We start from the raw sequence: 12,615 nt of genomic DNA, 5'->3' as shown, positions 1-12,615 counted from the left end.
CGTCAGAAGAGCAAGGGCTGATGGGAAGGCAGGGCCATACCCTTCAGTGTCTGTGCCTACACCATATCGTCTTCTGTACATTAGAAAGACAAAAGGGTCATAAACCCAAGGGTTAGGAAGTGGGGACAAGAAGAAGGGACACGTGTTATCAGATTGGGGGGCACAGTGGGAGGGAGAAATACAAGTATCCATTCTTCACAAATGTAACAAGGGAAGTGATCATGGTAAGCCCATGGTCTTTTGCTGCACTGGAGCTTTCTGGAAATTCTTACCATTCATCCTTCTGTCTGCCAAGTTTCAGAAAGAGTGTATCTAGATCTTCATTGTGTGCTGAGTCACCATGCACTGGACCATGCAGCAATGGCATCTTGTCATTTTTATCATATACCTATCTCTTCTTTCTGCCTTTCTTTTGATGATAAGGAGGTGGCATAACATAGTTTATAACTGTTTTTGGCAAGTGTGCATGGTGTGCCTTCCAGCACCTTCTTTCTTGTTTTAGAGAACAGGCTCTAGAGGTAGCATGCCTTTACATTTCTCCAGTGATGTGAGCTTGGACAGGTGGCTTAGCCTCTCCTTTAGCCCTTGTAGGATTGTTCTAAGGATTAGGTGAGTTAATACTTGTAAAACATAGAATGAGGAGTGGCATGCAGTGAGTGCATGCAGTAATGCCAGACATTGTTATTAGCTACTTTTACTCATACAGAAAAGTGTGGAAGAAATATTGTTAAGGAAAACAAAGGCAAGCTACTTGGGACTGGGGCACAGAGGGAAAAGGGTAGGCAGGTGGGTTTTACTCTTTCACCTCATTTTCTTGTAGTAGTTGATTTTTTTTTTGTACTACATAGCTGTGTTTTTATAATAATGAAACTACGAAGAATAGTTTATCAATACTACCCAATTTCTAAAAAAAAAAAAAAAAAACCCAGTGATTCAGTATAATTTCATAATTTTCTTCACCCTTAAGTTTGGAGATGTCATTTGGAAACTTTTCTTGGCATAAAGAAACATACAGCCGAAGTCCAGCAATTCATTTTATTTGTTTACTTCTTTTGCTTAGGTTATATTCAAATTAGAATTCTTCAGTTATATGCTGTTACTATCCCACAGAGGTGAAATTATTCTACTTGTTTTTCCACCTCCACATATGCATATAGAGAGTTGTCTGGAATGCCATTCACCCACCAAATATAAACAGTGCATTTGGTTCATTGGTTGTTGACTTTATTGTACTTTCAAGCATTGCTTTTTTTTTTTTGTAATTAGAATTTTGATAAAAATAATGAAATCATTTCTAAAAATTGAAGTTGAGGAGTATGAGTTCACCTTTATGTTTAGTAATAAACGCAGTCAATACTGAGCGTCTAATCTTTCTCAGGGATTCAGGAAGCTTAACTTCTTCACGATTAATATGATGAAGGTCAGTCAGTAGCTGATACTCATGAAAGAGGAAGCAAGTAGGCTTAGTGGTCACTGAATCTGGATGTAGGAAATCTTTTCAATGATTATCTAATGTTAAGATAAAGTCTGTCACATACTCCACTGCCTTTTATTTTTCTTTTACAAGTGGAGGTTCCTTGTGTTTAACTAAAGATTTTGATGAATTCAGTTGGCATTTATCAGCAGCTTACTCTGAACAGTCGAGAATCGTTAAAATTGGGGGCTGGAGATTAGTTGATTTGACCCACATTTAAATACAACTCTTCCTTTTCACAGTGATGGCACACCACTATCATTAATTAGATAAGAACACAAATCAGGAGAGAACTTTCAGTCCCCTAGCAAATATTTCACAAAGCCAGGGTGAGCTTGCCAACCAGACTATCATCATTGCAGAAAATACGTTTCCAAGGAATAACTGTATTATACAGTACTTAGCACATTGTGCCCCTCAGGATAGGATGATAATTGCCTGTGTACAAGAAAAGGCAATTTTGAAGAAACTGTGACTAAGCTGATTACCAACTGATTCTTTAAATCGGGGCCAGCAAACCATGGCCCGTGGGCCAAATCTGGCCCATGGCCTAATTTTGTACAGCGCATAGCTAAAAAAAGGTTTTTGCATTTTTAAATGATGAAAAATCAAAAAGTAGAATAGCATCTCGTGTCATGTGAAAATTATATGGAATTCAAACTTCCTGTCCCTGAGTAAAGTTGTATTAGAACACAGCATGCTCACTCATTTACTTACCATCTATGGCTGTTTTTGCACTAGAAGGGCAGAACCGAGTGGTTGTGATAGAGACCATAAGGCACGCAGTGGTAAAAATATTTGCTATCTGACTCTTTATAGAAAAGGTTTACTGATCCCTGCTTTAGATTCAGGTATAAGTTATTCATGTGCATGTCCATTTGCTTGTTAATGGATAATGCTTTTGTGTTAGAGATATGCCTGGTGATGTGGCCATCAATGAAGCTGTAGAATTCAATACTCCGAATCTTTCCACATTCCTCACTTCCTTCCCCAAATCGGAAGAATGTTATTGTGTGAGAAGAATTAGGTCATCAGGACTATGAGAAATTTTATGGCAACAAATAGAGAAGACCTACTAACTGACTCCAAAAGTTCTAGATCATGAATCTAATTTGAAGCCCTAAAATAACATCAGTACTATTCCTGTATTCTGAAATTTGAAGTTATTTCCTTTTTGCCTTTGAGAAGTCTTTTGAGAGGAATAAATCTTTTATTCTTGTGACCCTTACAAAACACAGTGTCATATCAAATAAGCCCTCTGTTCAGTGACATTATTGTATTGAATGATTTTATTTACTTTATCCTTATATTCAGCTGCCAATGGGATATGATGAATATTCGATACTTGGAAATTAGTAGGATATACCCTTTAGTAGACTGCCTACATCTTAACAGGGTATCCTGTTCATCTGCTGTGACAGTTGAATTAACATTTCCAGCCAACATTGACCCTCCTAGCCGCTAAAATATATATGAGAATTTGAAATTAACATAAAAGTCATACTGCCAACCAATAAAAAATCATTGACAGGAGTACCATAACATAGAATTGAAACTATGAGTCATTTTGATTCAAAATCCCTATTCTGTACACGACTGACCTCAGTTGTCCCCTCTTGTTTTGTTCTGTTTCAGAGGTTGAAGGCCGCGTTGACTCATCACCCTGCCGCCATGTCAAATGGGAATATGAACACCATGGGACACATGATGGAAATGATGGGCTCCCGGCAGGACCAGACGCCACACCATCACATGCACTCACACCCGCATCAGCACCAGACACTGCCAGCCCATCACCCGTACCCACACCAGCACCAGCACCCAGCACACCATCCTCACCCTCAGCCCCATCACCAGCAGAACCACCCACATCATCACTCCCACTCCCACCTTCACGCGCACCCTGCACATCACCAGACCTCGCCACACCCACCCCTGCACTCCGGCAACCAAGCACAGGTAGACCCTTTTATGATCTCTTACCCCCTTGTTGTTATCAGCGCAGGCTTGAATGTGGGGCTCATTGGCAGCAACCTGGTGTGACAAGCTTGGGTGTTCTGAGCTCTGTTCTTTCTTAGGAAATGATGGTAACCTGTAAGACCCTCCCAGATCCTCATTTCTAGAAGTAAATATCAGGTCTACTCTCTGAGGGCAAATGTAAACTTCAAGTTCTCCAAAATCTGGTTGTTTGCAGAGTGTGACAAAGGTAACTCTAAAAAAAGTAATAGCGATGGGAGATCAGGAAGACTTGGAGCATGTGAAGAAAGATGTGAATAAAAAAATGAGAAAAATAAATGAATTCTAGCCATGATTTTAACTTCAGTGCTTTGTAACAGAGACTCAGTTTTGGCACCTGTAAAATGGAAGTTAAATACAACGGACAGTCTTCTGACTAACACTAAATGTTAAAAATCTAAAAAATAACAGTTCCAGGCAGACAAAGAAGCTTGGTAATGGATGATAGGGCATAAGGTGCTGTATAAATGATGAACAGAGGTGACTCATGCCACCTAATGTGAAGTGCGTTGGAGGCAGCAGTCAGAGAGCCAAGCTCTGTAGATGATTGGTTCTAGAGAAAGGCCAGATCCCAGGGGTGGAGAGTCACCAGAAGTGGCTAGAAAGAAAGCCAGCATTTAGACTCAACTGAAAGAGGGTTGGGGGACCAGGCAGACGTTATGTCACCCAGCCCAAGAAGAGAGGCGGGTCCATGTGCCCAAGTACGTTTTAGTAAGTGGATGAAGAACATGTCTAGGGGCATGGCTAGCCCAAGACACTTTGGATCTTGAAGCAGGATGACCTTTGTCAGTCCCCTCCACCCATCCCACACTGCCAGGTTCCAACCAGTTGGGTCAGAGTGGTGTTGGTAGCCTGGAATCTCCAAATAACACTTATTCACCGTCTCCTCCATCCTCTGCCTCTGAACTTCACACTAGGCAGTTTGGAGCTTTAGAACCCTCTCCTCTAACACACACCAGAACACCAGACTTGGATGGCCATCAACAAGATGGGTTGTTCACAAGCAACTCTCTGATCTATTATCTCTCTCTTACCTATTCAATAGATAAGCTTATTCATTAGGTCAGCTTACTTTTGCAAAGGTAGTCAGAGGAGTTCTACATAGTGAGTAAGAAAAAATCTGTAATTCTTTTCCCACCTTACTTGCTGTGTGACTGTGGTCAGTCAGCTAAACTCCCTAACCTCAGTGGTCCCATCTGCAAAATGTGGTAATAATAGATGAAATTCATAGACTTCTAGGAGTATTAAGACAATGTCTGGAAAGCCCTTGGCACAGGTATCAATGCATGTTAACCATGATTAATTCCAAACTGAAGTAATATGATAGATGTCTAGCAAGTTGTTCAGCAATAAAATGCCGACCAAAGCACTTATTAGTCAAATGCCTTAGTAGGACATGGAGACAGTTAGAAGGGACAAAGAAAACTAGAAGTGCAAAGATAGGCAAATAAATTCACATTTGTACTTATTTTTTTAAGGAAAAGGATAGCATCAAGCTTTGGTTTCCTTGTCGGCAAGTTACTTCACAGACAAGTATAACCGTTAGTTGAATGTAAAAACCATTCATTAGCTAATTACCAATTAGCCAATTGCCCGCCATTTCAAGTCAGTAAGTGGCCAACTGTATATGCAATTAGTTAATTGCTATTATAATTAGCTGCACAAACAGTTGCTTTTTAATCCCATACTAAAGAGAAAGAGTACAGGTTGCTCTTGTTAACATTTGAACAAGATCATTTAGACAATACTCAAAATGCCACCCTTAAATTATATGAACTTGGCTGATTACTGAGATCTTGTCATATTGCTTAAGCATACAATGATTAGAGCATTAGGAACAGAAGTTTATTGAGGTCCTCCTGACTGTGAGATTCTAATATGACTTCCAATAAATTTGCCTTTATGAACTAACAACTCATTATTTTTTATCAAAAGTTTCAGAGCATCTATGCCAAAAGAATTCTATTTTTAAAATAAAAATAAGTAACAGTAATTACCAGGGATGTATATTCTGGTCTTAGAGTTGCATTTGCAATTCCTCCTGCCTTCTTAGGGATTCTCTTGCATGTAAGGATGTGATTCTAGAGTCCTGGCATCACTCCTCAGTCACTAGGAATTTCTCTTAGCCAAACTGCGCTTTCAACCCTGAACCAAGCCTGAGCCTGAAGCCACCACATAACTTAACCCCTCGGGTAAAGGCACAGGAGAAGTGTCAGAGATAAAGGTTGGTGGGAGAACGTTGTATCAACTGAGAGGTCTTGGGGATGGAGGTTCAAAACCCAGTTTTGCCTCCTTGAGAGTCTTGTTTGCGGCTGACAGTTAGACAACACAAATTGCCTAAAAGAAATGGTACAGGCAAAAATGGCCAAGTTAGCAAGTTCCTTCCTAATGCTTTGCTTTGAGGTAGCTAGCTCAGCAGCCAGCATCTGAAATGGCAAGTGCTAACCCTTTGCTAGTAACAAGGCTCGCATTTTCACCAGCCACTCTGGTGAATAAGAACTTCAACACTAAATTTATTTTGTTGTTTCTCTGTGATTGGGAGGAAAGGAATCACTAATAAGCACTTTTAGAAAATGTCTCCGGTTTAAATAAAAATCACTGAGATGCAATCTACTTCAGGCCTGAGCCTGATTTCTTCTACAGTGAGTCATAGAAGCTTTGATAGAATTCGGTATTAAAATATATCGCTTTCAGTCCACTGATGTCAACCAGTAGCGATTATTAGTACAATTACAGTCACTCTGATGGATTTCAATCAGATTCAGAATCTGGTAGCAAAGGTTGCTGTGCTTTCTTTTAAACACTTTTTTTTTTTTTTTGCCTGTTATTTCTATAGGTTAAATGTCTCTTGTAAAACAACTTTATAGATATTGCAGCCATAAGCCTGAGTGACTGAGAAATGAGAAGGAAAAAGAACACCCTTTATTGAGGATGAAGAAAGGAGTGCAGTGCTTTAGGGAAAACATTAGGTGTCCAGACACATAAAGAGTCAGTCGTGAAAGTTTCACTCAATGCTGTATGTCTGCCTTATGAAGGGAAATAAAGCTGTATGGGCAGGAGTCTCCAAAACTTCAGGTACCACTGAGCCTCTTGCAGTTCTTAGAGGGAATCTATAAGTATAGTAAAAATTTTTAATAAAGTGCTTTGCCACTCCTAGGGTTTCCTTACAATATATGTGGTGCTTCCTAGCCCTCTCTCCCTGTAACACAGACAAGGTGTATTACAGGGCTCAGGGCTACTCTGGGCATCCATCGTGTAGGCCCCACTTCCAGCCATCTGGAAAGGCCTGGCTCCGGCTCAGCTCCAAGGGGCAGGTGGACCCATCTGGAATGTGCCAGTCCAGCTAGGCCCTTCGCTTTAAGAACTCTGAAATGGTGAAAATAGGATTGTAGCTGCTTTCTGGGCTTCCCAGGGTTCTTTCGGCAGGAGTCGCAGGGGTGATGATGTTCCACAGGTGTGTTCTAGGAACACGGCTTTGACACCAGGAGAATGAAAGCTCACAACCTGCCCAGAAGGAGTTTTCAGCAGAGGACAGAAGACTCATCAGTATTGTGACAATAACCCTGGTCTCTCTGCTTTCACCTGTAGCCCTGCGCTGGCACGTTAAACCTTTAAAACACACCTTAAATAAAACATGTTTAACATCTGAAGGAGATGTTAAACATGTTTCCTCAGCTGTGGTTCAGCCCAAATGGCTGTCAGGGAAAAAATCTATTTGACTCTGTTTCGCGAATCATTTCTACGTCTTGCCAAAATATCACCGAAGATAGTTCAGCGATGCCTTTCATGAGCACGATTTCACTAGTTACTTGTTCTTAGAAAACAAGTTTGATGAGAGCCACCAGCTCTCTGTACTTTGTGTTCCAATACCAGCTTGGGTTTCTTCTCTCACCCAGCATGTTCCTTCTCTGTCCCTGACCCCCTTCCCTCCCATGCCCAGCAGGTCTCACCAGCGACGCAACAGATGCAGCCAACCCAGACAATACAGCCGCCCCAGCCCACAGGGGGGCGCCGGCGAAGGGTGGTGGACGAAGATCCCGACGAGAGGCGGAGGAAATTTCTGGAACGGAACCGGGCAGCTGCCACCCGCTGCAGACAGAAGAGGAAGGTCTGGGTGATGTCACTGGAAAAGAAAGCAGAAGAACTCACCCAGACAAACATGCAGCTTCAGGTGCAGGCCACTGTCTCTTTCCTCGGGACTCAAAAAGCCCTGTGTACAGTTGGCATTTCCTGCCCCCGGCAGGCACTTGTTGACCTAAGCAGTAATACCACACGAAGCCCACAGAGCAACTGCAGGCCTACTCCTCAAGCTTTGGTTAACTCTGGGACACTTTACAAAACAAAATGACCATTCAGTTTTAAATCAATCTGCCTGCAAAGCTCTGAGGAGAGAGAAGCTGCCCAGCTGAGTTGTATAGGGCTGACAGCATAGGCTTTGGTCAGATGAGGTTCACACTCTCCTTCAGCCATTAATTGTGTTGAACCCCCAGGCCCTCAGTGTCCTCATCTATAAAATGGGAGTAATAACCTCATAGAGTCGTTGGGAGTAATAAGTGAACTAATGTCTCCAAAGCAGTTTTCCCGGTACCTAACACATAATAAATCTTCAACCGAAAGGCAGTTCTTTGTATTCACCAGGGAGGGGGTTGCTTTGACTTCCACTGGGTGACCGCTGTTTTTGTTTAATGGAGGAAAAGAACATTCATGGTTGTTATTTTGCTCTATAGGAAAAGACATGTTCCCGTCTCATTTTCTAACTCAACAAGATTTGAATCTTGCAAGATTTTTCCTTTTCGTGGGTGGCTCAGCGGGGGACATTTCCTAACAAGGCCACTTCTGGGAGCGTTTGAGAGAAGGGGAGGAAAGTGTAGTACCCAGGGCTCCTCCTGCGGACCTTGTGTGGTACAAATGATGCGTTCAGGGCATCTGTTCTCACACGAAAAGGAATGCCCTCTCCACCAGCAGAAAAAGCAACTAAATAATTATATGCAGGGATAGCTTTAAGAGTTGGGGATTACGGCCTCGTGCTTCTAGAAGCAGAGAGAATGGCTGAAAAGTGGAAGGAACAGGGGAAAGATTGCCCCAAATGGGGAGGATCTGTTCCTCAATAGTTTTTGTAGGTCACCTTCACCTTTCCCCACCTGGTTCTCTGTGTCTTTAGAAAGGAACAGTAGAGGTGCCAAGCTTCCAAAGCTTTTGCATATTCAGTGCATTCAATGGAAATGGCCTTGGGCAGCAAATGTGTACACGAAAATATATAAAGAAAGCTTGGGTTATACATGGACTGCATATAGATGCTTACATTTTCCACTAAATTTATCATCCTTTGTGTGATAGACATGAGAAAGACAATGGGAAACATATATAGCAGATATGGGAAATAGAGTAGTAATTCTTCCCAGTGGCTTATATGTGTATGAAGGTGGGGGCTGTGTCTTATCTTATTGCCCTTTCCCCCTACTCTACTCCCTAACCCTGTTTCTAGTATAGTGTCAAGCTAACATGCTGAGTTCCTGAGTGTCTATACTCAGTATCTGCTTGTTGAGTAAATGAATGAGTTCCCCATCTCTGGAGTGTCCAAGAACTGGCTGCCTGACTACTTGGCAAGGATGTGATTGAAGGGAGTCAAGCCACAGTGGGATGGCGGGACTCTTAACACCTTGAAAGTCATAGCAACTTGAAAATCTGTAGTTCTAAAATCCTGGCAGCCACAGTGGTATGTGAGAAGCTTTTAGGTAGAAGATGGTAAGCACTTTTAACATTCATAGTCATCATGTTTTTATTTTTGTGTATATTGAAAAATGTAATTAGAACATCAGACCTTCAATTTCACAGATACTCTTGGTAAGGATGAGGCTAAATTATTAAATAATGAGTTAATTTGTGCAAACATGTTAAGTCAATAAAAACTCTGGTACATGTGGATCCAGCAAATATTACAGCCACTGGCTCTGCAATGACTGCCGTGTGGGAATCTCTGGAATTTGCTACCAGTTGTGAGGTTTGCAAGAGGACCATGAAAATGGGCAGGATTTTTCAATCTTGGCACTATTGGTTTTGGGCCTTGATAATTCTCTGTTGTATCCTATTCTTAGTAGATATTTAGTAGTATCATTGACCTCTACCTCCTAGGTATGAGTAGCACCCCCTGTCTCACCACCAGGTTGTAACAACCAAAACGTCTCCACACATTGTGATTATACCCTGTGGGGGCAAAATCAGACTAGTGATTGAGAACCACTGTCTTAGATGAAGGAGCCATGAGTAGCCAGCTGGCACATATCAGATGCCAACAAATGTTTAAATCAGTTTTAACTGAAATGAGTCCTTGCAGAATTATATCAGCATATTGACTATGGTCCTAGAGCTTAAAAACAAGGAGAGATCACAGCAGAGATCCAGGGAAAGTGAAGATGCTGGTCTCCCTGGAGTCAGATGTTTTCATGACTTGGCATATGCCTGTATCTTATTGCTTTTACAAAACACATAAGATAAATTTACCCTTTACAAGGCCCTAATCCATTAATTTTTACCATTCTTTAGGACCATAGATGACAAAGGAAAAAAAGATACTAGAGTTCTAGCTCCCCAAAACCAGGGGGTTGGAAAGTTTTATTTGGGCCAGTCAACAGGCACCAATATTTTTGGTTGTTAAAGCAGTGCCCAAGGAAGGGACAGTCTCCGAGAAGACTGAATTCTTTGTGTTTTCCAACCACTGCTTTGCTTCAGAGGGACAGAAACCACAGCCGTTCCATGTTTTCTGGGATGCTGAGTGCTCCACATCATGCCTTGTGATGCTGGAGAGGATATGCAGATTCTGCTACCTTTGAATGACCCTTTCCCTCTTACTGGACCTTTGTCAAAAGAAAAAGGTGTCTCTCTTGAGGCTAGTCCAGTGAGCCAAATTTTAAGTAAACAGAAATGGAAGGTGCTAAGCAAACAAACTCTAGCCAAACGGAATATCCAAGGTCTGGATGGCCAGCTGCCACTTTTGAGTTGTTTTTCAGCATAGAACCTTTTAGCTGGGCTGCAGAGTTTCAGATTGGAAAAAAATCAGACCTAAGAAAACAAAATCAAACTCCCAGACTTCATTTCCTTGTCTCACAACAAATCTAAACCCAAGAGGTCAACACAGGTATAGGAATTGAGGCAAATATCAGAAACCACCCAGTCTGACGTTTCGTAGAGGGAAAAACTGAGGGTCAAGGGGACAAAAGGAGTCTTCCCAAAAGTCACACAACCAGCAAGTATTAGGATGAGGACTCAAGCAAGTCTCCTCTTGACCCAAACCACTGCTGTATGATCTTTCATTGTAGACAATTCTTCAACTAAAGGAATCCACGTTCTTTTCTCTGACAGACTAGCTAAGATCAGCTCTGAATTTATCAACTACTGATGGGGTGCTCGGTGGATTGTTTGTGTGCAGTAGATGATATGGAAATCATCTGGTCGCCCGTGGAAATAATTGCTTTTCTTTTTTAGTGCAAAGACACATGGCCTAAGTCGCTGCTAAAATTTTAGACACATGAGCCCAGGTTTGGGACTTGGCAAGAGAATAGGCCAGATGGGAACTGTTGCCTTACAAATTGAGAGTCCTTTGTTTTAGAATGAACTAAACCTGGCCTCGGCTAATCTACAAAAAAGAAAAAATAAGTGTGTGGGGGTATGTGTGTGTGTGGGTGTGTGTGTGGGTGGGTGCTATATTGTAGGGCCCATTTTGATAATTATTTTTTTGGCACAGACTACTGCTTGCATCAGAAAGCATTCTGGGTTTATCATATTAACAGAATGACATCCCCAAAGCCAAAAACTGCAAATGTAGCTATTAGGAACTTCTTGGAGTACTTGTTTAAAATATGTTATTATGGTATTGAATGTCTGTATAGGGGCACTACTTCACCCCCTAGACAACCTTATGGGTTAAAGAATGGATTAATACAACGGCGTCTAGCCTCTGACAGTCCCTGTCTAAATGGCTAACTGCTTTAGAGTAGCAAACCCAAACTCAGTTCAAAAACTGAAAAAATGAAGGGCGGATTTCAACAGGATAATTAATACTGATTATTAATACTTTGCTTTTGTAAAGTACTTTTATATGAAGACCTAGAACGATTATTATAACCCATGCAGGGGAGTAAAAAAAATTGGTGATTTGCCTCAATTCATAAAGCAAGGTAATTCAGAGTAAGAAAGTGCCTCCGGAAGGCCTGGTTTTTATTTCCCTCCTAGAGCTGCGGGCAACATTTTATTTCTTCCATGCATTTTGAAACATTTGCTATCTGGTTGTTCTCTCCCAAAATGAATTCAAGGTGATTCTACTTATGTTCCCTCGAAAAGCATTTTTATTTTAAATATAGTCTAGCATCTCCTAGGTCAGTTAGCATGGAGACTTGAAGATGGTGATTATGCGTGTGCACGGCACATGATCTACTCTGCTTTCTCTAGGTCAGCGATTCTCAACCTTTCTTAATCCAAAGTCTCCCTAATGGGATCTGATGAAGGCTCTACAGACTCTCTCAACAATATGGACACATACATGGACATGAGGATTTGTGCTAAACTGAGACTGTAGCTATAGCTTTGGAATCTGCCCTGATAAGATTCGGAAGCACGGGCAGTGCCAGAACTGGCCCCCTCAGGAAATACAAGACTTGAAATATAGGCATAGTTGAGAATACTAAAGGTAGTCGACTAATGAATAAAAAATAAAGATCGACTCTTTCATTAGATTATTAGGTGGTTAGCTTTCTCACTAGAAGGCAAAACAGAAACACTCAAAGAGTAACCACCATTTTGGGGGCAGGAATTGGAGAACTCCTCTGACCATCTTGTCACCATTACTTCAGTGTGGCAGTTTGGGAGGCCAGACAGTATTATTCTGAAACCCCTGTTGAGAGCTCCTTTTCCTGCTGGAAGTTGCCCTGGGATTTTCTGTTGCTTCTGTGGCCAAAAGACTTTGATTTCATCCTTAACAGCATCGGAATTACGTGTGTATGATCCAAACAAGAGGCTGATTGTTCTTCTTTATGGAGAATATTGATTGGCATTGGTTTTCCAACCATAACTCAACTAACATAATTACTAATGCATTACTTTAAGAAATATGTCCATATTCACATCTATCT

At 41.5% G+C, this 12,615-nt stretch overlaps 1 protein-coding gene across 6 annotated transcripts in view; it reads left to right on the top strand.

The window, feature by feature from the left end:
* Nucleotides 1-12,615, top strand: part of CREB5 (cAMP responsive element binding protein 5) — a 494,841-nt gene that overhangs the window by 472,125 nt on the left and 10,101 nt on the right. For 5 of the 6 annotated variants that reach the window (XM_077856412.1, XM_077856413.1, XM_077856414.1 and 2 more), the window contains 2 exons: nt 3,110-3,433; nt 7,431-7,661. In XM_077856412.1, the coding sequence (XP_077712538.1) occupies nt 3,110-3,433; nt 7,431-7,661 (555 nt within the window). The remainder of the gene's footprint in view (nt 1-3,109; nt 3,434-7,430; nt 7,662-12,615) is intronic. The other variant, XM_077856411.1, reaches the window with a different exon arrangement.

Source organism: Canis aureus, chromosome 18, assembly GCF_053574225.1.
Source record: "Canis aureus isolate CA01 chromosome 18, VMU_Caureus_v.1.0, whole genome shotgun sequence".
Classification (NCBI taxonomy): Eukaryota; Metazoa; Chordata; class Mammalia; order Carnivora; family Canidae; genus Canis; species Canis aureus.
Note: the sequence above shows the minus strand (reverse complement) of the source record. Positions and strands in the feature narration are given on the sequence as shown.